Source organism: Gallus gallus, chromosome 2, assembly GCF_016699485.2.
Source record: "Gallus gallus isolate bGalGal1 chromosome 2, bGalGal1.mat.broiler.GRCg7b, whole genome shotgun sequence".
NCBI classification, from domain to species: Eukaryota; Metazoa; Chordata; class Aves; order Galliformes; family Phasianidae; genus Gallus; species Gallus gallus.
This window is the reverse complement of record NC_052533.1, coordinates 120,735,479-120,762,995: the sequence shown is the minus strand read 5'-3', so window position 1 is coordinate 120,762,995 and position 27,517 is coordinate 120,735,479. Positions and strand designations below refer to the sequence as shown.

Sequence of the window (27,517 nt, the reverse complement as noted above, 5' to 3'; positions counted from 1 at the left end):
TTATTCCTTTGCCTGCAGGGGTACTGAGATGAAACTCTGATACCACTTCACTGTGCAGTCAGACCCAAAAATAAGCTTCTCTGCTGGCACCCCTCCTACTCTGAACAGGGAAACTGTTAATGTTTTTGTCTGGAGCCAAACATAGCTTTGGGAGAACATCTGAACTGGTGGCAACACTCCTTATGTGCTCATCTCCTCTGGAGGGCCATGCTCTCCACGTCCTGACTTGAAACAAGTTAGAGAAGACATGAATATGTGTATAATACTGATGGTGTAAATGTGTCCTCCAGGCTCTAAGCTGTGGGGATCAGCTCTGACCCTTGAAGCTTTTATCCTCAGTGCCTGGTTTCGTTCAGAAATTGGATACATCTGTGAACTATCATAGTCTTATTTCACCAAAACGTCATCATTCTTTAAAAAAAAGAATAGGCAAAGGGCCTTATTTTCCACTGTGATGCTCAGGCAAATGGATTAAATTTTTGCACCCTTTGAAGGGATCTGTAATCTCAAGTCTCTTATTTCTGCTGGCTGCTTCCAAACTCGGGCAGTCGCTTCTGGCCTCAGAAACCTCACACCTCTCTGCATCTGATTCGCAAGAGATCTTGAAAGTAAAGCTGATCTCTTTTTTTCACTAGAGACACTGCTATGCACCTTGGTCCGCACAAAGAGCTCTCAGATGCAGACAGATCAGACGAGTGTCCTTACTGAGGAGCCAGTGAGGCAGCATTTCCAACATCTTACTGCTGCATGTGGGAAGTTCTCTGCTGCCTCTCAGATGCCTGGATTTTGGGAGTTCTACTTGCTTAACCCTGAATGAAATTACAGGAGAAGTGATGGTGTTTCTCCATCCTGCTTGCAACCATTGCCATTCTTACTGATATCAAACCGGGAGAAAATGGAAAGAAAGAGCTTCTCGTGCATCTTCAGTAGTGCTCTTCAAGTTGTTGAAACCAAGGTGATAAAACATTAACATAGATTACTAATATGTATTTTACTTACGCATAAAATTTGTTGACTGCAGAGCAGGTGGATATTTCTGCCCAAGACAGAGTCCATACACAAGGCTGTATGAAAGTATTTAAACCTAGAGCTGTGGTGTGCAGCTTCTTAATGTGGACAGAATCAAAATGAGGGTCAGCAAAGACAGCAAATACTTTTCCATTAGTTTCTTATGGCTTCAAACTGTGCCAGGGGAGGTTCAGACTGGACATTAGGAAATACTACTTCTCTGAAAGGGTGGTCAGGCACTGGAATGGGCTGCCCAGAGAGGTGGTGGAGTCACTGACCCTGGAGGTGTTCAAGGAACATTTGGATGTTGTGTTGAGGGACATGGTTTAGTGAGAACTATTGGTGATGGGTGGATGGTTGGACTGGGTGATCCTGTGGGTCTTTTCCAACCTTGGTGATTCTGTGATTCTGTTACCTTCTTTACATCTCCTACAACAGAAAGAAATGGTCATTTCAGGGAAGGTGGATGTTCATAGGAAGACCATAGAAAATACCTTGATGTGAGATTTCAAAGCTTCAGTCACTGCAGTACGAACACCTGATGTGATGGCACTCACTAATCGCAGCTTGTGATTACAGTTAGCTATGTAAAAGAAATAAAAGCTCAAATTGCCTGTAGTTTAATGAATTTACCTGCTGCCTTGTGTTATCACACTTGTTTTCAACTCTGTTTTTTCAGGCTTTCCCAGAGCTGGGCAGACAACCCGGGTGTGCCCCGCTCTTCTCCTTTCCTGCTCGGTGGCCCTCCCCTGTGCTCTTCCTGAAGCTCATATTGTCTCACAGGGACCTCCGACTCGCAGGGCCAGGCACGTATGCCACCTCGAGAAACGTGATAATTGTCTTAGTTAATTTTAAACTCTCCGTTTGGGAAACCAATAATTGGAAAAGCAATTATGGCTTCCCATTTTGGGCCAACGTGCTCCTTCTTAATTCGTGTCTGGTGGAAACCTGAGCGGTCAATGGTGGGTGTGTTTTGCAAAGTGTAATGTGAAGTAGCAGGATTGCTGAATGAGAAGTGAACCTGTTTTGCAAATACAGCCCTCTCCTTTCCTTCTGCTTAAGGCTTTCCCTGTGATCAAGGGGGAAAAGGCTCCAATATCTCCGAATAATTTTTGTTTAGAACTAAATGTGGTGTACGGGAAGGGCCGTGGTTGTTTTACATAGTATGTCCTATAATCTTATTGACACTCCTCTCTCCAAGTTTAATAACACACTTCCTGTGTCAGCTGTTGCAGGATTTCAGATGTCACAGATTGATGCCTATTCTGTATGGGACACAACGGGTGCCTGGGCGAGTGCTAGATTTTAAACATGGTATGTGCTTGTAAGCGTGTACAAGTACGTGTCTAAGGCCATGCACAAGTGAAAACTTCTGGCATTCATCTGGATGTGTGCTGATAGATGAACATCTCAGATTGTGTTCTACACTTCTTGCAGATAAATTAGATTTAGCTGGATAACGTGTGTGTGTCTGCAGGAACAGCGAAGTGATGGAAACTTCTTGGTGACTCCAGTTCTTGCTGCTTTGTACCATATTGTGCATCTGTACAGCAAACATTCGTAATCATATTTTAATGTTTAGAAAAGAAGTACTCTGGACACTTTATGTGTTCAGACAAATGATGCAGACGTGGACTTTGTCCTAGCTAGGTTGAAAACAAATACTACACCGATATATTGAAGAGAACAGGTACAGCGACCTTAAGATGTTACATCTTAGGTGCTGTTAGAGAGCAGCGGTTTACAAATGCTTGGAGTGATTAGATTAACGTGGTTTATGTATAATGAGCAACCGCTGGTGAAGCAAGTAATTAAATGCAAAGTATGCTCCAGAATGTAATGATACATTGAAATTCAGGGCAGATTATTTCCAAGCACCATTACAAGAGTGTCTTATCTCTTTGTATTCCTGTATGAATAGAGGTTTCTGGCTAAATGAGAATTCAGTCTGTGCAACGTGCTCTTTCCTTCTGGTGAGAACGCAGTCTTAGAATGGCAAAAACGAGATCCTTCTTACATAAAGAATGCTGCTAAAATAACTCAAACTGCAAATACTGTATGAAGTAGTAAGGATAAACCAAAACCTTTGTCCTCGCAGGGATTCAATTTAAATATTTTTTACTTGTATGATGTTATCTCGGTAATAAGTTCAGTGTTTCTCATTGCTGCTGTTCTGTTTGCTGTCAACTCTGCTCCTGATTTCTTTCCTGTTCGAAAATGGATAGGCTTATTGCTGTCCCTAGAACATAGCCTGCTGCTCAGGCTGTGCCTGAAAATAGTCTTGCAGGTATTGATCTCTTATTTTGGATGAATGCGTATCATGTCAAACGTATTCATTCCATTGTTACTAATAGGCATGCATTAACACCTTCCATGAATAACGCTAGGCTGAAATATATTGATTCCTCCTTTCTCTCCTCTCTTGAGCTGCATATTTGTTCAGTGGTGAGTCAAAAATGGTAGAGCCTTGTTTTAAAAAAATCCTGTGACTTTTGTTTTCTCACCAGATGGCAACTTCAGTGGCAGTCCATAACACATAGCATGCTTGCGTCTATTTCAGAACGTGGAAGAGGTGGCCACAAAGTTGGAATGGAAAAATAGCTTGTGAAATGCAACAGGGCTGTGTGGCGGGTTGGTGGGCACTAAACCATCTTGTGGCTATCAGTGCTTTTCCCAGGAATCAGAAGAAGGCTTTGTGGTAGAATTACACCAACTGGTCTCATAGGCACTGAGATGGCAGTCCAAAATCCCCATCTTGAACTGTGCCTCCTTTAGAAGCTACGCAGTGTTACTACCGTATGTAAACCAAGGATCTCAACATTAAGTTGAAATCATTTGTGTGTCGACAATGCAAATTTATCCAGAATTGGAGCAGTGAGCATTGGTGTGTGGGCGTGTGTTGATTTGGTTGGTGGCTTTTTTTAAAGGAACTTCTCACCCATCCTTTCTGGAAAGCAGCCAGGGTGGCTTGCGGGGGATCTTTGTTTTGGAATGATGTGGCATTGGGGCCGAGACCGATTATGGTGGCCTGTAGTTGAAGTACTGCAAGTACAACTTCATGGGTTGAGGAAGAAAAGGACATTTGTATGAAAATGGTAACGGTATCAAGAATATTAAGTTACGGTGTTGCTGATTTGTTTGTTTTTTTTTCTGAGCAGCTATTTTCCCAAAACTCATTTCCAGTAGCATTTTTTTATATCCAGAGGTTTGAAGGAAGTCAATTTCTGTACACTGTTCATCCTCATAAAATATTTTAAAATATCTTTTTAGAGGCGCTTTTATTTTGTTGTAAGATGAACTATTTCATCTGCAGGGGAAAAAAAAAAGTAGACAAACAGAAAATGGCACAAATAGGCCACGGTGCATGGCTATTTTATTTACCCCGGCCTCTGGGATGCAAACTGTGCACAGAGGGATCTTGCTCAGGCATCTTGGTCCTTTCGGAGTCCCAGCAGACCCAAGAGGACAAGTGGGAGTTGGTGGTTGTCTCCCAAAAGAGAAGAATGACAGAAGATCAGGCAAATGCAGTCACCTTCCACTGGCACAAATCAGTGCAGCTTTACTGTGGGTTGAATGCTGTGCCATTGGAATGAGCAATGCTGTGTGCTGGGCAGCTACTTTCTTCTTGTTCCATCTCACTCAGTGATGCCCAGCTCCTTGTCGGTAAATTAGTCCCTGAGTTGTTTGTAGAACTGGCAAATGTATGTGTCTTATGTGACGTGGCAATTCTGATTGTTTTTCTGCTGCTGTCAGTCTGTGCAGACCCTTGGAAAGGCTATTAAAAGTAAGATCCGTGCTCGCCTGGATCAACAGGTACTGCACAAGAGAACAGGATTTGAAAGGACATATGTGAGAATCAGTTTTAACCTTTACAGGGGCATTTCTGCATTTGGGTTGCATGCAGGTAAACTGTGTTATTCTTGGGACACTAACACTTGTCAGGTTATAGGAAAAACAGACATCAAGACCAGTCTGAATGGGGCTTTAAGCAGCCGGGGCTAGAGGGAGGTGTCCCTGCCTATAGCAGGGGGTTGGAACTAGATGATCTTAAAGGCCTCTTCCAACCCAAAGAATTCTATGATTCTATGATCTTAATGCCTTTTAAATGTTAGTGACCTATTTGAAAACACCTATCTTCAGGTTTTTAATCAGCAATACACCAGAAGTAAAGGAAGGTGCTACAAAGCCCAGTGAGATTGTACTCAAGATGTGAATTTATAGCCTGTCAAATTTAAGTCTTTCGGTTTGATTCTAAGTGTATCTCTTGTTATTCTAGTGCTTGCTGATTGCTTGGCTAGGTGGTTCAATACTCGAGCTGTTTGATCAACACATTTATTGCTATCCAGGGCAAAATCCAAGATCAGATTTAACTGAAGTTGGAGGAGACTGAAATTTGACTGCAGTGTGATCATCGTATCAGGGATGTGCCTTTGGGCAAAAGAAAAATGGACTGCAGATATCTTAAGGTATAAACTATCAAAAAATTGTAGTCTGCACATCCTCTATAGTAAACAGAGAAAAAATTATCTAAAACTCCTCAAAAATAGCATTGATGTGGAGTGTGCTTGAATTTGGGCAGGACTTCCATTGCAGTGCATCAGCCTGACTGGGGCACATGAAATTCAGGACTGCCAACTCGGTGGTGACAGGGTACCAAACACAGGTTTCCATAGGCAGGCCAAGGTAACTTTTGAAAAGAAAAAATGTAATGTGCTGATGGAAACAGTAAAAATATTAACAGTGTGGTAATCATTTAACTGTAAGATTAAATTACTTGAGTTAAAGAATAATTTAGAAGAAATTTAAGCTTAAAATAAGGACTTCAACCAAAATATGTGTCGTGGTCTTGGCAACTTCAAAGCAAAAAGTAAAACTTCTTCTGCTTTTGGTTTAGGAAAGTTTCTGGCTAGAAACTAAAGCAAAAAGAAAAGTTCCTTTCAGTTTGCCTCTGGTTTGCTAGAGCATGGACAGAGTACAGCACCAGTGCACTGACTTTGGACAGGGGGCATACTTCAAACTAACCAAGGGCAGAGGCTTTGTAACCCCATCACTGTCTCCGAAGAAGTTCGTGGAAATGTTCCTGCTGTTGGATGTTGAAAACTTGAAGGAGTGTGAGTGGGAGAGCCAGCACTTCTTGAAAAGGAGCAGAAAGAGTGAAATCAGGTTAGGGCCCAAGTGGGTGCGAGTACCGGATCTGAGCTCCAGGAAGGAGAACAGGTAACATTCAGCTGTCATTTCCAAGTGTATCAAAAGTCTCACGTGCCCAACAGTGGTAGGAGGGAAGTTGTCTAAGGGGGGTGATGGTAACTGCAGATAGAAACAAGGATAGGTTAAAATTTGCAGATCTCTTATAACTTGTATTTCTGTAACTGAGCTTCCAAGCGATGTCAGTTGCCCGAGGGCAGGTTGTGAAGCACTTGGCTCAAAGCAAGCTGAAGGTTACTGATGGCTTGAAGGGAAAAATATGCAAAGAATTGCATAGGAAAGCAGTTACTTTAACACAAAGTGGCTTGAATGAGTGATAATTAATTGGGTATGGAAAAAACTATGCAGGTTTTTATCAGCAGTTGATACTGGAGGCAGTAAGGTGGCAAGTATCGAGGTATGTTGGCAAGAAAAAAACAAACCATGAGCTAGCAACGTAATCACGTAGTTTAACTACTTCCCAGCTAAAGAGTGAGAAATGCAAAGTATCAGCAGTGTTATCTGTGAGACTATCTGCTTGTACTAGATATTCCACTAAGTTTTTGCTGCAATATACTGTGGCTTTACAGAACTGCCAAAAGCCTTGAAACGGTTAAAAGGCCGTGGTGGATTCATGGGAAAAAAAAAATGTTTCTGATAAGATAGAGCAGCTAACTTATCTGGAAAAATTAGACGTTAGAAATTGGTAATGCTATCTCACAGCTGTGAATGATCATGAAGCAGAACCTGAAAAGCAAGTCGCCCCAATGGTTTATCAATGGATTTACCAAAAAGTGAGAAACTTGATCAGTCAAATTACTGTGGCACGTGATGCTCTCATGACAACTTCTGCTCATATATATGGCTGTATTTCCATAAAAAGGTCATGTACTCTTCCACAAAGGGCAGATGTCTCAAATGGAATTGGTTCTTGTAGACATGGATGAATTCAAGGAAAAAAAAGCTGTCTGCAGAGCAGGAGAGAGTTACCAGAGAGTAGCCACTGAAGTCAAGTCCTGACTTTCTGTCATCATCACCTGTTTTTAAAGGAGAAAAGATTCTTTATCTGAAGTCATAAAGGGGAAGTTTAGAAAGATGCTATTTTTTTTTTTTTCAATTATCTGTTGAAAACACAAAGAATAAGCCTAAGATGTGGCCTTCTGCCATTTCTGGCTATTTAACCAGTGGACCTGACCTGTCCATTGGTTAGCGGAGCTTCTGCAACCTTCAGAACATTTGAATCTGTGGTTTTTGTCGTTTTTCACTTTCACACACTTGGACAGATCTCGCTATTAATTATGACATTGAAATATGAAAACCCAACCATTTTTTGAATGTATTTGAGCTGAATGGGAATAATTTTGATATATATAACAGTTTGGTATGTATCACAGTAAAAGTATTCCGTTCTTAACATTTTGGACTTTATTTGTCTGACTGTTAATTTTGTCAGAGTCTGCAACCTTTTGTGATCGCTAAATGAAACCTACAACCTAAAAACAAAGCAAAATCATTCTGATGAATAGAGTGAATAGAGATACTGAATGCCTTCTTTGCTTCAGTCTTCACTACCAAGGCTGGCCCTCAGGAATCCCTGATCCAGGAGACCAGAGAGAAAGTCTGGAGAAAAGAAGGCTTTCCCTTTGTTGAGGAGGATTGGGTTAGATGGGTTTTGGCAAAAGTGGCACCCACAAGTCAGTGGGCCCTGCTGGGATGCACCCACAAGTGCTGAGGGAGCTGCTGAACATCATTGCTTGGCCATTCTTGATTATCTTTGAAAAGTCATGGCGATCAGGAGGGGTGACTGAGGAAGTAAGCAAATGTCACCTCAATCTTCAAAAAGGGCAAGGAGGGCCTGGGAAACTGCAGGCCAATCAGTCTCATCTCCATCCCTTGAAAAGTGGTGGAACAACTTATCCTGGAGGCTACCTCTAAGCATGTGGAAGACAAGAAGGTTGCTGGAAGTAGTCAGCATGGATTTGCCAAAGGGAAATCATGCTTAACCAATAGGACAACTGGCTGAATAGATGACGGGAGAGCAGTGGATGTTGTCTGCCTGGACTGTAGCAAGACTTTTGACACTCTCTCTCATGATATCCTCAAACTCACTAAGTGGGAGCTGGATAAATTGACTGTGAAGTGGACTGAGAACTGACGATATCAGGTCTTAGAGGTTTGTGATAAGGGGCACAGTCTGTTTGGAGGTGTGTAGCTAGCAGCGTCAGTACTGAGTCTAGTGTTGTTTAACTTGTTTATCTCTGACTTGGATGAAGGGATACAGGGCCTTCTCAGCAAATTGGCTTATGATATAAAACCAGGAGGAGTAGCTGATACCCTGGACTGCTCCACTGCCGTTTGGGAGGGTCCTGTCAGGCTGGAGAGGTGGGCAGAGAAAAACCTCTTGAAATTCAACAAAGGTCCTGCACCTGGGGAAGAATAATCCTATGCAGTGGTGCAAGCTGGGGGCTGACCTGTGGGGAAGTAGCTTAGCAGAGAAGGACCAGGGGATCCTGGTGAAGAATAAGTTGAATGTGAGCCAGCAATGTGCACTGTTGGCCAAGAGGGCCAATGGTGTCCTGGGTTGCCTTAGGAAGAGCACTGCCAGCAAATAGAGGGAGATGATTCTTCCCCTCTGGTCAGCTTTGGTGAGGCATCACTTAGAGTAGTGTCCAGTTCTGGGCTTCCCGGTACAAAAGAGACATGGTGCTCCTGGAATGTGTCCAGTGAAGGGCTACTAAAATACTGAAGGGACATCTCACATGAGGAGAGGCTGAGGGAGCTGGACCTGTCCAGCCTGGAGAAGACACGGGGATCTCTTCAATGTGTGTAAGTATCTGAAGGGAGGTGTCAGATTAGGACCATGCTCTTCTCAGTGGTGCCTAAGTGATATAGGACAAGAGACAATGGGCACAAACTGAAACACAGGAAGTTCCGTCTGAATTCAAGTAAAACCTTCATTTCTTTGAGGGTAACAGAGCACTGGAATTGATTGCCCAGATTTGAGGAGTCTCCTCCCCTGGCAGTATTCAAAAGCTGTCTGGACACAGTCCTGGGTAATGTGGTCCAGTGCTCCTGCTTGAGCCAGGAGCTTGATCCAAGTGACCTCCATAGCTCTCTTCCAATTTCAGCTGTTCTGCGGTGATTCACAGGAGGTTGATCCAGTTGACTCCAACTGGAATTGGAGAGTAGATAAGGGGGGAGTCTGCCTCTGCTGTGGAACACGATAAAACAGGGGAATTCAAATTTTCATACACACCTTCATTTAGCTTTGCATAATCTCTGGGCTGGATATTGGAACCTGGGTGTTCTCAGGCATTTTTTGTCTTCAGTGCATCACTTATTTCAGGTCAATCTCCATGAACACGGAAGGTTACTCAGTATCTGTGAAAATCCTCAGACCCTCAGAAAAGACCTTTCTGTAAATCTAAGAAGTTTTCCAAAAATACTCTCTAGATCATAATTAGATTTATATTGTTTATATGTCTTCTTTTAATTCTGTGATCACATGCTGATTGTTTTGTCTTCCAGGCAAATTTTCTTGGTAATGTGTCATCTGTTTGTGCGTGAAGAAGTGTAAAATGACTAATTCTTTGTACTGTTTACATTCATAGAGTAACAATTTCAGCTTTGTACTTGAAGCAACTGCCAAAAGCCCTTCCATGGAAACATGAGAAGGAGAGACATTAAATCATTGGTCCCAAATATGACATATACTTTGCATAACCAAACAAAATTACCTTGACGAGACTCTTCCCTTTGAACTGTAAATAGGTTACACCATTTTTATGCCTGCCAAGGTTTGAAAGCTGTAAATAGATGTGTGGGGAGAAGATACATATTTGTATACATAGGCATTATTGTATACATAGGCATTAATTACATATACATTTATTAATTTTTTGAACAATGAAAAGTAGGAGGGGTAAGGTGGCAGAGTTTACATAGGAAAGGATTCCTGCTTATCTGTTCTGTTAGTATCTGATAGTAACGCATCCTGGATTTCTTCACTGTAATAATTTGTAGTAATAGTAACAGATAACTAAAAATCCACTTTGCAAGTCTTGAAGACTTCTGGACACCACGAATGTGCTGTGGAAGCACATCTGTTCCAGCCAGGTTGTTCTGCCTGGTGGCCATTTGGCTTCAGTGGAGGGGATTGCCACCCAGGTCCGGCCCTGGAACTTCTGGCAAGTTAGCGGTTGAAGCTCCTGATGTTAAAAGCACATAAATGGCTGTCAGAAGCTCCTTAATTTCTTGGTTGCCTTTCAGAAAGCCATCCATGTAAATTCTGACTTTTTAATGGGATTTTAGGATGAGAACAGTTGGAATTTCTTCTGAATAGTCACACAGCACAAATGTGTGTGCATTAAATATAAGTTGTGTGTACTGTGGCTTACAGTGTTTCAATTCCAATACCTTTTCTATTTAGCATAAAGAGCTAGCGGATTGCTTTGCCAAATGGCCAAGAATTGCTTATTTTCCTGGGCTGTCTTTAACACTATGGAGAAATTATTAGCAGTTCCAAAATTTATGAAGAGCAAGGAAATAGTATTTTCTGATTCAAAGAGCTAATTAGAAGAAAATGTCCGTGGATATTGGGTCCTCACCACCACCACCACCACTTTTTAGAAGAATAAGAGGGAAATTTAATAACTACTTTTAATTTTGCAGGCAACCAGCATCAAGCGTGAAATGACCTTCCCTGCATTTCAGCAGGAGGATGTAAAAACTGACATCAGTCAAAAACTGCCAGACCAACAGTTTCTCCTGTTCACCACAAAGGAGGAAGATCTAAAAACAGCAGAGACCAAAAAAACAAGCAGAATTCATGAATATGAAAAGGAAAACACTCGTTCTGTTTGTCTTCTGGAACAGAAGCGCAAGGTTGTTTCTTCAAATATTGATGTGCCTCCAGCAAGGTAAGGAAAGTTAGTTTTGGTTTAGTTTTGTTGTTTATTGTTGGGGCTTTTTACACTTTTCACGTGTGTGGGTTTTTTTTTTCTTCCTGGTGGGATATTGAAGGCAGCTTTGCCAAGTGTACTGTGAACTGTTAAAACTGGTATTTGTGTTTAAGCAGCCCAAAGTTGATCTCGACTCCTCTACTTGAGAGATCTGCTAGAAAGTAGAAAACAGTAGTAGCAGGAGCTGAGGCTGTCAGAAATGCAGGACTTGCAATGGTTTTCCTATTTATCATGTGCTGCAATGAGATACGCCCAGAAGAGGATGTACCTTGACAAGGGGAGATTGTCAACCCAGCTTCAGCTTTGCCTGATAAATAATCTTCTGAATGAGGCACAGGATCACACCTACAGCCACGTATTACTCACAGGGATGTGCAGTGACTTATTCTGGATATTGAGGTTGTAGTATCATGTTTTTTGCTACCTGCTTACATGGGGTAGAGCTGAGTCATGACATGGTCTATGAAATGAATTAATAGAAAAAAGGTGGTGAGGAAAAAACAGTGCAGGCAAATCAAAATTGTATGAAATGGGAATTTAGGGATTTTGTTGTTGCTTTTTTAATTCTTATTTCTTGGATTTCTTGTGAATACACATAAATTTTTGTGACAGCAGCACTGCACTTCTAATTATAAAATACTTACAGGGAAATATTTTGAGAAAAAATAATTGTTCTTTTATGTTTGTTAGGCTTTATCTGTATAGGAGCAAGAAAATCAAGATTTATTTATATATTTTTATTTTTTCCTGGCGTTTAGGTGGAATAATAGGAAGAGAAAAAGAAACCAAGAATTTTGTGCTAGCTAGCAATCAAAGAGAAGGGGATAGAAAAACACTGTCTAGAACTTCGAACTTTCTGGGAAGGAATTATCTACTTGGAGACAGAAAGGGAATTACTCCTCTAGACGAGGGCTGGTGTAAAAGATATCCAGCAATGCTGAACAGATTCTCTTGAAACAATGGTGAAAAACTGATACCAAATGGGGTGTTCTGTCTTGCAAGATAACAAGTGCATGGGAGAGTTTTTGCTGTTTGTGATTATATGTTGGCATCGGTTTATCTGCAAATATCTTTTTTTTAATGTTCCTGGTAAATACACTTGCACATAATATTCAGTGAAATTCCTAGCATGTTTATTTTCTAGAATGTCCCTCATTAAGTCATCAAACTGTACGCTTTGTTGGTTTTTTGATTGCTTTCTAAAAACGAACATAAAGCTGCACATTTTGCCATGTCATCCAGAAGAGGATCATCTTTCTCTTCTGTCTCTTATGGGTGACAGTTGTGAAAACCACAGAGTTCACAAGTACTTTGACAGAATTGTTTTTCCAGGCACGTACCTAGTAAAAACTTAAATTTGAAATTTTTAGGACACTTATTTTTTTTTCAGTAATGACTGAGTGCCCACGTATCTCAGAACAAATGTAATGATCAGAAGATTCAGGTCGAAAGGCACCGTAGGAAGTGACCTGGTGCAGTGTCCTGCTCAAAGCATATGTTAGCACGTCCATTTTAAAATTTGGGGAATAAAGGTTCAGGCTTTAGGAGATCTTTATTTGACTTCATTGAGATAATCCGTCTCAAGGAGTCAAGCTCCTCTTTCCTATAACTTCAAGATCATCTTTCTTTCCAACAAGATGGAAAAGAGAATGAATAAAATACCTTTAATACCCCCTTTAAAGCTCGTTATGACACTAGTTGTGAGCACAGGATACTGCACAGGATACTGAGCACAGGATGATAATAACCATATTTGTTTGCAAAAGCATTTTGTAAAATTGTTCATCGTTCCTGTATTTTGTTGTACACACGTATATGATCTTATGTACTTAAGAGAATTTTTTGCTTGTTTTCAGACGTGCAAATAAAACTGCTGTGTTAGCAGACATAGGGAAGGAAGCAGGCAACAAATCTAGAATCTAAATTCAGTAGTGTGATAAGTATCGTGGTCACTCCAGCTACAAGTTTGATTTTCCATTGGAATGGGAGGTGGCTTTTTGTCTTGTTTGTCAACAACACGCAGGAAGTGTGCAAAAACCTTTGCTTGGAGACCTCATTAAATATTTGTTGTAATGAGGGGAATGCCCAATACCTCTTCAGTAGGGACTGCAGAATCTGTAGAAGTCATATTCTCTGGAGTACAAAGGAATGTAAGGCCAGACATTTGACTTTCTCCTGCCTCTTTACAATAACATGATGTTTACAAAAGTGTGGGAGAAGTAAGGAGGTGAATAGGATCTTCAGTTTCATATGGCCAAGTACACCACCTTGAGAACAAGCTCAGCTAGTGCTTTGCTATGTAAATACAGTTTGCTGTCTATTCTGTTTTGAAACCTTGATGGAGTTGAGGAGATTATCAGCTTCGCTTCAGATGCAGAATCGAAGAGGAAGATGGAACTTTACTAAACCCCGAACAATATCAAAGTGGTTTAGAGCCAAGTTTATCCTACTGCAAAATCTTTATTAGCAGGAGAGTATGAGTATCTTCATAAGAGCTCTGGGAAAGTGTCTGCAAGAGAGTTGGTAACATGGAGAGGCATCCTTCACTTTGACCACTAAATGAAACAAAGTCCATCCCATCTTAACAATACCAGTGAATATGAATGAAAATCTTTGTGAGGCTCCGTATCCAAATATTCAACAGCTTCAAAAATACTGGCATGATAAATACTGCTTCTCGGATGCTTGGCGGCGGTATTTCTGCAGTGCTCTGATTATTGCTTACAGACTACAAACTTAGAAGTATGTGAAAATATTTTATCGTGGTCTCTGGCATTTCAGGTGCTTCATGCTAAGGCGTGCTGAAATTACTGTAGGTGGGAATATGGAGGGGAGACAGTTGGGTTGCCAATGAGAATCTAGTGAAGAATGTGGACAATAGAATTTTGTTTTCTGAGGAGGAGTAGATCCCTAGGATTTAACAGCCTAGCAGTAATGTAGTTTTCTGGAGGGTGGAAGGTGTGGGTTCAGGCTCTTCTGTTGTGTTTGGAGCAGTGCCATGGACTCATCCAGGGATGTGTCCTGACCATTGCATTCCTGGCATACTCAAGGTGCTGCATAGGGCAGATCTTTAAAGTCATAGTGTCAGGCTAAATGTACCAATATTGTATTACATACTGGCGAGTTTTAATAATGAAATGCACATTAGCTTTTAAGGCTGATTGTTTGCATTTTCTGTTTCATCTTGCATTATACCTGCGGACCTTTCTGTCTCGCTCTACTCCTCTATTGGAAGTTTCTGCTAGATTAAAGTAGATCAGGGCTTTTTTTCTTTTTTTAAGCTATTTTTTAAAATTTTGAAATACAAAAATGAGATATCAACTTAAGAGCATGAAGTCTTTCCTTTTTCAGATCTCTTCATTCTGTCATTGTGCACAAATACTGTACAAGGTGTATAGTGGTCCAACTTCTCAAACAGATGAGTCCAGTGAAACTGTTAGCTTAGTAAGCGAGCTGTTTAATATAAAGCAAGGAATTCAGATTTCCTTATCACTTTTCGGAGTTTAAATTTATCATCAGTTTTAGTGCGTAGAGTACTGCTCTTGGAGAAAGTGGTCTGACAACTCCAGTACAAACTGCAATTATCTCTGAGAATTGAGATTTTATCTACAGAACAGAGGAAAATACATTTTCATTGACCTGCAGTTCAACTACAAGAGATCAAACACAGAACAGATCCCTGGGATCTGAGTGGTGAAAGGTCATTTTCTAATAAGAGTGGTGCCACGCAGGGAATAATAGCGTTGCATTGTAGGCAGAAGGAAGCCCAGCTCTGCTGGTGTTCTGAGCAGCTACATCTGCAGAGGTCAGCTGCAATCAAAGATGATGTTCCCAGCAGGCAGTGGTGTAGAAGTTAGCGGAGCCTTTTCACTCATTTATATTTTCATCAGTTATGCACCAGAATCCACACTTACTCCCAGAGCAAGTCAGCAAGGGACAGGAGAAGCAGTCTGGACCAGTGGCAGCACAGCTGGGAGAGCAGGAGTCAGGGCCTGCAGCTCAGGTCTGGTAGAGGCTGCCTGTGCTGCGGGGACTGACTGGATGGTGAGCAGCAGACAGCAAGGGTAAAGTTTCCTTCTTTCAAGTGGAACATCAGGGTAAACATGTGGAAGTGGTGGTGGGGTTAAAACTCCATTTAAACAGGTGTGATTTGACAAGCTGCAACCAAAGCCCTTCATAACTTCTCTGCATTTCTTGCAAAGGTAACGTCTTTTCTGGTGTGTCGGAAAGGAGCAACTTGAAACATCCAAAAGGGTTAGAGAATCAAGAAGGGAAATGAACAGACATCATTCCTGCCCTTCTGGAGAGTGGCAGTGTTTTAATAATTTTGTTAACTTCTTACTAAATGATCTCAAAATATTGTGAAATATGTATTATCTACTTGCCATATCCTTCACCTGTTCCCTCATGTACTGTATCTCCTCTTAAAAAAAGGGAAGAAACCCAAATTTTCCAACTGCTGAACTTTATCTCCGTTGTTTGTGCTCTTAAAGGAAAAGCCAGAGCTAAAACTCAGTCGCTGAAGTACTTCCAGTAGTGAGAAAATAGCTATTGTGCAATAAAAACCTCAAGTTCCTTGGCCTTTCTGGTTCACTGTTAAGTAGTGCCATCTACAGTGATAGTCATATATGTTGGATTTTCCTGTCTTGTGTTTCTTTTTGTTTAAAAAGAGTTGCACTGTTATTACAAAATACATTTTTATTCACGTACCTGTACATTATCCACTAATTAGTTCATAATTTATTGGAAAAATATCTGATAGAATTGAAATAAAGTAAACGAAGTGTCTCTAGGAATTCTTTTTGTCATTGCCATTTTATGCACTTCTAATATAGGCACAGAAAACTACAGCAAAATAAATGGTAGCCACGTTTTCTGGCCATCATTGTAAGGAAACAGCTTAGGCAGTGCTGAGTTTTCGTCCCGGAATGATTTTCTTGCCTGGTATCTCCAGGAACGTAGCTCTGGGCAACCTTCTGATCAGGGAGTTTGCTGCTGATCCCTGCGGCCCGCTGGGCACAGCTGGTTATGCAGCATGCATTTCAATGGGAACATTTGCATGTTTTCCTAGGCAAACCTCTCCAGGAGCCTGACTCGGAGATCAAAAGCAGTATCTGCTTAACTCTGATATCTTCACGAGGAGGACTTCCTGATGTACTTGCAGGAGGAAGAACCCAGCGATCACTTTGTGCTGTTTTGTTTGCCCAGAGATGTTTATTCAGATGCAGTCTTCTCACTCTGTTTTAGAAAAGGCCAGCTTCCCTGAGGAAGAGTTCCTTTTCCATTTGCTACGTAATGTTGGCAGAACAGATCGATCAGGGAACTTCAGAGGGAGTCAACTATTTGTTGGCTGCTGGTGCTTTTCAGGCAAATGGATGAAAACAGAAGGCCAAGAAAGCAAGCTGTGCTGCAGATTTATTGCAAGCTTCTGCAAACTTCCTTCCAGCTCAAAATCACTTCATTTAGACATTTTTCAATTTTTTTTCCAACTACCCTTTGGACTGAATGTTCTCATCTCTTTAAATTCTATTTTCTTTGCATTCCTCATAGTTGGAAACTTTGAAACCCATTGTTTTTCATGTAATGAAAATTACACCCGGAGTAATTCCCATATTTCAGAGCTTCTGTAATAATGTTGGTAGTTGGCAATACTATGTGTTTAAAATCAGCTTCTCCAAATATCCGCACCAGCTAATTATTGAAGTATTAAATTGTTGCTTTGTTTTGCTAGGCTTCTTTAGTTAAATTTGCGTGCAGCTTGATTGGATTTCACCCAAGCAGTCATTAGAGCTTGATTATGCTTAATATTGATGGTGAACTGCTTGTCATGGTCTGCTGCAAAAAAGACATGCCTTCTAGGATGCCATTGTTAAGGGGAAAAGAGGTTTAGACAAAAAGCAGTCATGTTCTTCATGTGTTTCTTGATGCTGCTTTCCAGTACTAGATTTTCTTTACCTTACTGAAGAACTGTATGTGTATATTAAACTCTGGGGGCCTTTGAAAATGCACATGTAAGCAGTGTAGCAGAAGTTGAATTGAAAAATGTAGATTAAATTGCAAGTAAAAACTCTGCAGGTGTTTATTACAGGTACAACAGAGCCAAACCGTAACTCCCAAAGTCACCTTACTCATTTAACTGAGATCTTCCAGACCCCTTGCCTCGGTGTTCGTTGCCATGATAGATGAACCAGCTGCTTGTGATGCTGAAACAGAGAAGGGGGAAATGTCCGTAGATGTATTTGTGACTGCATTTGAGCCTTCTGTGATGGAAATCTGACCTTTCATGTGATGAAGTGTGTCAGGTCTCAGTGATGCTGAGGAGCAGAGGCCGTGATCAGGGGGACTGTCCCATTTAGAGAGTGGCTGAACCTGGGGTGGCTGAGCTTGTTACCAATACTGTTGACACACTCGTGTCAAAATTCCTAAGTCCTCACTGCCATATGTAAGGGAGGGTAGTTTGCTGAAAAAATAACTTACATGTAGTATCCATCGCTGAAGAAGAGTTTATTCTGTGTGTATAATGTACCTCTACTTTCTCTTCCATGGGATACTTTTGTCAGTCCTGTTTCGTTGTGTTGTATTGCATGCATATCCATCTAAGAGCTTCAAGATCTCCTGTACATGGCTTTATGACTACAGTGATAATGGTTTCAGCTGGTAATGAAACTTAGTCGTGTGACTCATTCAATTGACCTTCATGACCAATCTTAGATATATGCTAGCTAGTCTTTCTAGCAGGATTTTGTCAATTTAGTATTCTTGCTAAAGTGTAAGTTTTGGATGAGACAAAATTACTCTGAGATTTGTTTTTTCTCAGTAGTGCCTAAATCACAGTGAATATTAATCTCATGAATAAATCAGACTTTTTCTGTTCTTTACTCATGATCTTCTGCATTGGGTAGCGAATTTCACACAACTTGGTATAATGCCAGATACGTGTGTTTGTGGTATCTCAGCCTGTTTTGCTGTACTTGATCTTGTAAGAGCAGAATGGTATTTACTACTGATGGAAAAAGCAAGAAAGTGAATGAAGGCTACTTCTCAGAAATATGTTCCTTTCTGGTTGGTGGGGTTTTTTGTAGCAACAAGTCATCACATAGACTTCTTCAATGTTCCTCTGCCTCTAAAATGTAAATGATGCACCTTTTCCTCTGATGGATACAACAGTATTTTCATGAGGAGAGGAATTGAGCCATCTGGGGTTTTGGCCGGTGTTACTGTCCCTTTTCTTTTATTCTAGTAAAAACTAAACACGGGTTGAATTGTTTGTGCAATTAATGATGGTCATGTTAAGCTCTCCTGCTGCCTGATATTGGAGTCGGTATTATTTTAGGTAATCATTGTTTTCAAAAGGAGGCCAAAAAGAAGTTTTTGCTTATGTCCTATGTGTACACACGTGTAATACATATGTATGTATATACATGTAAATAAGTTTCCAGTCTCTCTAGAAAATTCTATTTTCAAAGCAATGAGGAGGATTTGTCCCCATCCATAGAAATGTCTTTAAAACCTTATTTCACTGGTAGTCGAGACAAAGGGCTGAATTATTTCATCTGTGTGACCAAAGTTGCCAATGGACAGTGATCTCATTATCAAGCAGATTTCAATGAATTCTTCTAATGTGACACACAGGAAAAATGTGTCCTTAATCTACAACGAGTGCTGGGCGCTGGTTCTTGAGGAGCTGCATTCAGCAGTCATTGCTGCTCTATCTGCTAGCTACCACTGTGAATGGACATCTTGTTCTCAGCTCTTCAGTCCCCTTAAAAAATGGAGTGTAATTTCAAAACACTCTTAAACAGCAGGCAATATTCAGTAAGGGTAATTTCTTTGTGGTTTGTGTTAGCTGTGGAGCAAAAAAAAAATCCTGTTGAAATGCCATCTGTGCTGAGAAAAAGAAAAAAGTCAATGGATATGTGGTTTTTAACTTGTGTATCTGTGAGACGTGCAAGAATGGGTTCCTGTGTATGTGGTTGTGTAGAAGCATATTTGTAGCTCCAATTTTATTTAAACTCTATAAAGTTAAAATATTCTGGCTTACACAGTGATCTTCAGTACTGTATCATTCAGGTCAGGAAGGACATGGAGCTTGCCTTTCTGAGAGAAGTTCTAACATGCATAATTATTTTTCAAATAGTTTTAGATATTTCTGTTTAACTCCTCTAGCATCATCTCCATAACATTAATTTTACCCATTAAAAATTAGGTTAAAAGTGTTTTCTACATTTTCTGTATTTATAGTAATGTGCTTTCATTATGTACAAGGTCTTTTTGGTACTTTGTTCATATTCCTATGATGACTACTCTATTGTAAAGCTTATTTAACCCTACTGATTTTATTCCATACATGAAGTATATCATTGATTTGCATAGATGAAAAACTATTTTTAAGGTGATGTTTATTAATTTCTCTAACAAATATTTTTCTGATCTCTTTTATATAGAGATTTTATATGCATCTGGTACCTGTTTTACCTGTTACTATTAGAGTTTTTCTGATAACAGGAGTGTGAAAGCACAGAGCACTTAACCTAAATACTGATATTTCAACATTATTAGGATATGTATGTATGTATATATGTATGTCCCCAGTAGGGACAGGCTGAGAGAGTTGGGGCTCTTAAGCTCCTAGAAGGCTCCTAGGGACCATATAGAGCTTTCAGTACCTAAACAGGGCCTACAGGAAAGCAGGGGAGGGACTTTTTATAAGGGCATGTAGCAACCGGATAAAGGGAAATGGTTTTAAACTGGATGAGGGTGGATTTAGACTAGATATTAGGAAGAAATTCTTGACTGTGAGGGTGCTGAGACCCTGGAACAGGCTGCTGAGTGATCTTGTGGATGCTTCCTCCATGGAAGCATTCAAGGCCAGGCTGGGTGGGGCTTTGAGCAACCTGGTCTGGAGGAAGATGTCCCTGCCTATAGCAGGGGGTTGGAACTAGGTGATCTTAAAGGTCCCTTCCAACCCAAACCATTCTATGATTCTGTGATTTTATTTGAAACAGAACCACATCTTTCTTTGATTTCAGCAGTCTGCTGAATATAAACTGAATACATCCAACTCGTCGCTTTTAGTCCTTGATAGTTTTGGAAAAATGTGAGAGCAGTATTGTCAGATACCCAAGGTCTGCATGAAGTAGCTGTGATTTTGGTTAGTTGCTAATCTTTCCAAGTAGTGTATTCTTTGGCCTAGTGGTTGACAATGCACTGCACAGAACATACATTGCAGGCATTCTGCAGCATGGCGTTGGTTCCATATGGCAAGCACAGTGAATGCTTGCATCTTGCAAGCTTGCAAGTCAGTGTCTTCAGTGTATTTTTAGCACATACTAAATGACCTTTCTAGAGTTTTCTTGTGACGGTAGAAACTGGTTACTGTTCCTCAAGTGCACCAGACAAGCTCATTAGATAGGAAGTTATGTGATTTTGCATATGCCTTTATTTTAAGTTCTGCTGTAGAAACTCTTGCTGTTGATGCAATGCCAAGTCTGCCACATCTACCAAGACACTTCAGACCTTTTCAGTGAACAACACAGTTCCTATCTTTGGTAAACCAGGAGGAGGCTTTGGGTGAAGCACAAACTTATGTTTTGGCTGATCCCAGAGAAAAGTACATCCTGTAGTGCTTTGCTGCTCCACCAGGCAGTGGAAGTGGGTGAAATGAGTTGAGACATCTTGCTCAAAACATTCCCAAGTAAATGTATGTTTACGCTTTCCATAGAACTGACATTTATAAAAATAACTCATTTTGGGATAAAACATTCACTGTTGGTGGCTGTGTGTGAAATTGTTTGTTTGATAACCACATCTTCAAAACAGCTCCCTAGGGAGCTGAAGTAAAAAGTATAGAATAACATTGCCAGAAAACAGTAGCAGAGTGTTTCTTTTTTTATTTATACATCATCATATGCTGGATGTCTGGCAGTTGCACTTGCTTCTATCAAGGAGTGTAGCAGACATTCATTTGTAGCTGGGCTCCTGACCTTTGTTATCCACCAGCAGCAGAGGTAGCGTCATTGTGGTTAGCTGAGCTGTTTCCAGTGTGATTTTATCAGGAACATTCAGAAAGAGCCATTTCCTTGAGCACTGGTAAACATCCAGCTGGTGGTGGTGGCCTGCTCGTAGTTCAAAGCTCTGTCTCTTACCACACACCTCATCTTCTGGGGCATCGGACTCACTGTGTTTCTGCAGTGTTTTAGTGGGCCCAAGCAGCTGTCATTTACTGTTCGTAGTGAAATAAAACCTGTGTTCAGGCAGTGTTTTCCCATTAAAAAGAAAACACTTTGAATGCTTTGTAGACTTATACTTAATTTTAAGTATATGTAATGTACACAAAGGACGTTCTTGTTGCCTGCTCCCAAATTTAAGCTCCTTGCTTTGTCTGCCTGCTTTATCTTCTTAATTTCATAGAATCATAAAATCACAGAGTATCTCGAATTGAAGGGACCAGCAGGGTTTATTGAGTCCAGCTCTGGGCTCTGTACAGGACCACCCAAAATCCAAACCCTATGCCTGAGAGCACTGTCCAAACGTTCCCTGCACTCGGGGCTGTGCCCACTGCCCTGTGCAGCCCGTTCCATGCCCACCGCCCTCTGGTGCACAACCCGTCCCTCACCCCCACCCGCCCCTCCCCTGACACAGCTCCATGCCGTTCCCTCGGGCCCTGTCGCTGTCACACAGAGCAGAGCTCAGCGCTGCCCCTCCGCTCCCTGTGAGGAGCTGCGGCCTCCATCAGGCCTCCCCTCAGCTCCTCTGCTCTGCTCTGAGCACACCCGAGGACCTCAGCTGCTCCTCATACAGCTTTCCCTCTTGACTCATCACCGTCTTTGTAGCCCTCCCTTGGACAGTCTCTAATACTTTTATATCCTTATATTGTGGTATCCAAACCTGCACCCAGTGCAGGTGAGGCCAAACCGGTGCAGAGTAGTTTCGTTGTCTGGTACTTTCAATAATAACAACAATAGTAAAAATCTAAGCAATCTAACCCTTTAAAACATGACGTAAAAGGCTTGTTGTTACAATTATTTGTGTTTTGTGGTATGTGTTTTGTGATGCTGTTAACAGAAATTGTAAGTATGACAAAGGAAGATATATAACTATCTCTTGCCAGTCCCTGGTGCAAATATATGCAGCAGTCTTTTTCATTTTACTGTGTTTCGATCTGAGTAAGAGGACTGAAGAGAAAATCAAAGTTGTATATTTAATGCTGGTCTTACAAAAATAAACCAGTTATGTACTATACTTTTATCATTAACATTAAAGCAGTACAGAAACAAGCTTTCAATTATGTTTCAAATTAAGACATAATGTGTGGCATTAATAAACATGGCTTGTATTGGTCCTACAGATAGAAGATTTGAATTACATTATGCAGCAAATGTTGTTAGTAATCTGTGGGGTTTTTTTTTCCCTTTTTTTTTGTTTCCTTTTTTTGGCAACCTGTTGTGCAGACATCCAAACTGTTCTCAGTATTAATTAAGTTATCCTGTCACTGTTGTGGCAGAGGATCTGGAGAGGCAGCTTATGTACAGTGCAGAGCTGCATTGACAAGTCAGGGGAGGATGTACCCGCTTTGAAATATCACTGAAGAGGCAGCGGTTGTCCTGTGTGGTGGCACTGCCCTGCACTGCTGGGGCTTCTCGCTATGTGAGAGGGAGTTGTGGTCATTTCTGGTCTCAGTGTGATAATGACATTCGCCTGGGGTGGAAGGGGCTGCTCAGGTGCAGCTGAGGAGGTGCTGACTCCACTGGCTCCGCTGATGTGATTTGTTAGCATCCTTTGGTGCTACATGTGCCTTCTGAACCACTGTTGGCTCTAGTGGTACTTATATCTTGTCCTGGAGTATGGTTTTTTAGTATTTCGATGTCAAGTAAACAGGAAATACAGAGAACAAAATCTTTAGTCAGACGTCAAAAATGAAACCGATTCTTCCTTCAATCCATCCTTACGTCAGGTTGCAAACATTGAACTATTATGTTTCTGCTTCTTAAATTAAAGCTTGTCCAAGCTAAATCTGTCCCTTGATATCATGCTGACTTACTAAGCGTCTGGCCTAGAACTGCCCTCCTACTTTCAGAACCTCGTGTTGACTCACTGTGCCTTTCAGCTTCCCACGTACCCATCTATCTCTACGTGCTATGTTCCTCCCACTTGTTCTCCCCTTCCTGCTCCTGTTGCGGGTATGCCTCTGCTCCAACCATCCTGTAAAAAACAAGTGAGGCTCCAAACCTCACTCTCTTTCAAATACCTTATATATTTAACAGATGTGCTTCTAAAACCTTCCTTTCAGCTCCAGAGAAGAATACATTTTACTTCCTCTCTGCCCTTAACATTGCTGAAAAGATGCAGTTCCAAATACTCTGAAATTACTCTCTGCATGTTTTTATGATACGTTATATAAGCAATGCTTAGGATAAATTATATTGTGCTGAACTAGGGAGAATTGCATTGTTAAAAGCTCCTAGTGTTGTGTGGTGCACTGAGTATATATATACGTGCATGGAAAATATCCAGATAACCTTTCTTGCCCTAATGCACTAGAAAGGAAGGCTGCAAATAACAGTGTGAGCTCGTGAGGGAAAGAAGTAGCTGGGAGAAAAAGCAAGCCTGGCTAACTAAATATCTGAAACTAGTAATCATTTTTCACTGCTATTTCTTTGAAATTGCCAACATTTGTTGTATAAACTGATTATATCCAATCTTTGTTTCTGGAGGGAAAATCCACTTTTTTTTAGGTAGTGAGCAACAGATCAAAGTTCAAATATGCTTTGTCTGGTGGTAGGTCTTCTGAGTTCTGTAAAAGCATTTCATCAGAAATCGGAGATCCATGTACATTCTAGCATATGTTTTTGTGAAATGCTTACTCACCAATGGGGTTGTTAAAACTCGGTGAGTAACGCCTGTGGTGAGGTCCAGAACAAAGTAAGCATTGACAGATTGTTGCCGAGTTCCGTAAGTACTACAGTGTAAACCAATTGTTTGTCTTTGAGGAATTCTGTGTTTCTGGTTCAAATTAATTAAAGAAAGAAGAAAAGGTAAAGGAAAAACGAGAAGCCAACCAGAAGCCAAAAGGCAAGTGAAAGGTAGAAAACAAAAAAGCTTGGAGAGCAACTGTTAATAATTGTTGGTAAATTACTTCTGTTCCGAAACCAGTTTTGTCAATATGTATTGTTAATTTTGACAAGTTTTTTTCTGTTTTTACTATACGTGAGCCCAAATCACACATGGTTATCTCTAGACCACTATGGGAGCTCAAGTGCAGGAGTGCAGGGACCCCATTATGCTGGTTCTGCACAACTGTAATTGAGTAAGTGGATACCTGATACAGAAATTGTATTTCAAAGAAGAGTTGGAAGAACTGGGGGGCAGAATGTGTCTTGATGGGAAAACGGGATGTACTGCCTTTACCTTATAGCCTTGCCTTGTTTACAGAATTGCTGTAGTTTTAATTTAAAAATATTTGAACAGATTTTAACAACCTTAAACTCATACCATGTTCTGTTTAAAAAATATGTTCAATACTTTTCCAAACTCTATCTTTCGAGAGATGCATGACTGCATGTTTTCTTTCTGGTTTGTTGCCAGATTTCCAGTATCATCATCTATGCCAAATAATTGCTCACTTATTATAGAAGCAGCTTAAATATTGTCTCAGAGATACGCTTAGGAGGTACCAGTACGATAGATATTGGCAGTTAGCAGATATTTGTGGTGGCACAGCCTGTGAGAATGTCACGAGCAGAAACTTGGGATGCCTGTGGCTCTGGTGTTATGTGTGGGGAATTTGAGGATCGTGCCCTTTGAGCATCAACATTTTTTGTGGCTTTCTTTATTTGCTTTCCCTGTCTCCACTATCCGGTCTCAGTACAGAAGGTAAAATAGTCCTCCCTGGTGAAGAAGATCACACGAACTCCATGGCTGGTCATGTTGGATAACTCCATGTTATGAGAGTGTCTGATAAATAGGTGACACTGCTGGCATAGCCAAATGGGAATAGAAGTAATAGGTTCTGAAAACTGAATCCAGCATTTGTTTTCTGGGAAAGAGAGCGTAATATTTTCCACATTAGCGCATTGTATGGGCTCAGGGTTGGACCTAACCCAATCTGTTGTAGTTCATGTGTGGCTGGGAGCCCAGAAATGCCAGCTCTGTTCACGAAGGATGGCACTAAAGCTAGTTTAGATAGAGAAGGCACACCCGTTGTTCACTTGTAAAAGCCATCTCATCAATGCTGCCAGCTCCACAATTTAAACTGGGGTGTCTCTTTTTTATAATGTGTTTATGTTGAGTGGTTGTGTTGCGTTGAGTTTAGAGGGAGGCAAGCCTCTTTTCATTTTCCCTCTGCTAATTTCTGCCTGTAACCAGAGATTGCTATCAGTGCTTAATGCACTTCAGCTGCTTCTCCTGCCTCTGCCTCCTTCCCTGCGCGCTCCCCAAACACACGCGGTCTCCATGCAGCGTGGTACTGTCAGAGCCCAGCAGGCAGCTGAGGGTGCTCACTGCTCTGAGCGCTGTGTTACAGAAGGTAGAAGGGAGATGCATGGCTTCATGCTCAAAAGGAAGAGGAAGTGTGGGGCTGTTGGCAGCTGTCCACGCATGCAGCTTTGAAGCCTTGGTGGCTGCTCGCTGTTGCACCGGGGAGGTTTTGACAAACTCCAGATTGCAAAGTAGTGGTGATGAAACATTAATTTTTTTTATAAGTAAATGATACCTATACATATGTATATCTGTAAAGAATGTGAATTTGAAATGACTGAGGTTTACATGCATCTGAGAGGTCATTTCTCTTTCCTTATCCCAAATATACTTTGTTTTCTTTGGGAATAATGTTCAGGTTAGGGATGGGAATGGTGATACAGACGACCCTATTAAATCTCTGTAGAAGCGGGACACTGTTTCCTTCTCCATGTTTCAAGTGCATTGTCCAGGTGAAACTTCTGGCATCCAGAAGCTAGACACTTGAAGAATGGCTATTTTGCTGACTGTGTATGATAAGAAATGTTTCCTTCATGCTTTCCCTTGTCCGTGTGTGTGTGCTATTACGACCTCACGCGCTGCAGTGCTTGTGGTCATTGTATGCTGGGTGATTCAAAAGAGAACATACCTTTTGCTTTATAACTGAACCTCTTTAGGCATTCCCAGGCAAAGAACAGCTCCGGCGAAAAACAAAATTACTCAGGTATTGGTACCTTCAACAGTTCTCATGTCCACTTCACTGTGTCCAAGATGGCAACTCTCCTTTTAAGAATAAACAGTCATGCTTAATGCAGTGTTTTTATTCAGTGCTGCATGGGTACTATCACGTTTTGAAATAAGAGAGACCAGTAAGCAAACCTGCTTTAAGGATGAGTAGAAAGTGATATAACAGGAGGAAGTGGCCGCACAGCACGGCAGGGACTCCGTGAGGGTTGGAAGTAGACTTTCTAGCCCTCCCTCCCAGCAGCCAGTCTCATTTATTTTATGTCCCTTTTATGCTTTCTTGTCTGGCAAAATCCCTCTTCAAAATTGATGTGAAAAAATAGCGAAAAACCTCCAAAAAAAACAAAGCAAAATACCTCCTGCTCCATATCAAAACATACTCCTTTCTTATCAAGAATCTGTTTCATTGCTGCCTTGTATTTCTAATGGATGAAATAAGTTCTTGGCTTCTCTTACATGTTAAAATGTTTTCTTTCCTGTGCTCATACTTGGATTCTAATGATGGTAGAAGTAGGTGCTTTTAAGAAGTCTTTTTTTCCTTTTGTTCCCCAACAGTAGGTGGTTAAGCCATCCAGGCTGTGTCTTTTAAAGGTGCTGAGCCCAGACTTTCACTTGTTTGGGACTTTTCAAAGCAGGGCCCATGCATAACATGAGCCTGTCAAGCTGAAAATTGCCCACTTTCTGGAGGTGCTGGGTAAGTGAGTTGGCTAGATAGACACAAGGGTGATGTTAGCATTGAAAGCGAATTGTAACAGTCAGTCCTGCTACAAGTAGCAGCTTTAGGTTATTGCTGTGTTCTGATCAGTCCTTGTGCAAATAATGAGGTGCTAAAAATGTTAAATTTTAATTGTAGTCTGAGGTTGAAGAACTGAGATTTGTATTTGTATTTCTTTCCATCTTGTTTAAAGGAGATTTTGCAGTCAGGTTGATCTTCAAACAAAGCCCTGTGTTTCTCTGCAGTAAAGATGTAAAAGAAAAAAATAAGTATCAGTCATTCTTTATTGTAGCTTACATAGAGAGAGCTCAGTGTCTGATACCAACCCTTACTTTAGTTACCCAAGTATAACCTCACTTTCCCAATATACAGAAGCGAACAAACGAAGGAGAAGTGGCTGACAATTATGTCCATGGCAAGTGGGTTCAAACTAGATGGTCTTTAAGGACTC

At 41.0% G+C, this 27,517-nt stretch overlaps 1 protein-coding gene across 9 annotated transcripts in view; it reads left to right on the top strand.

Annotated features, from left to right (window-relative positions):
- Positions 1–27,517, top strand: part of ZNF704 (zinc finger protein 704) — a 92,251-nt gene that overhangs the window by 7,554 nt on the left and 57,180 nt on the right. For 6 of the 9 annotated variants that reach the window (XR_005857482.2, XM_046937993.1, XM_025148016.3 and 3 more), the window contains exon 2: positions 10,864–11,111. Coding sequence is in view for 8 of the 9 variants with exons in the window: in XM_046937992.1 (XP_046793948.1) it covers positions 10,864–11,111 (248 nt within the window). In the remaining variant the exon portion in view is untranslated. Of the gene's footprint in view, positions 1–635; positions 956–1,687; positions 1,815–7,986; positions 9,019–10,863; positions 11,112–27,517 lie in introns of those variants that run through there. The other 3 variants (XM_418305.8, XM_004939931.5, XM_046937994.1) reach the window with 3 other exon arrangements.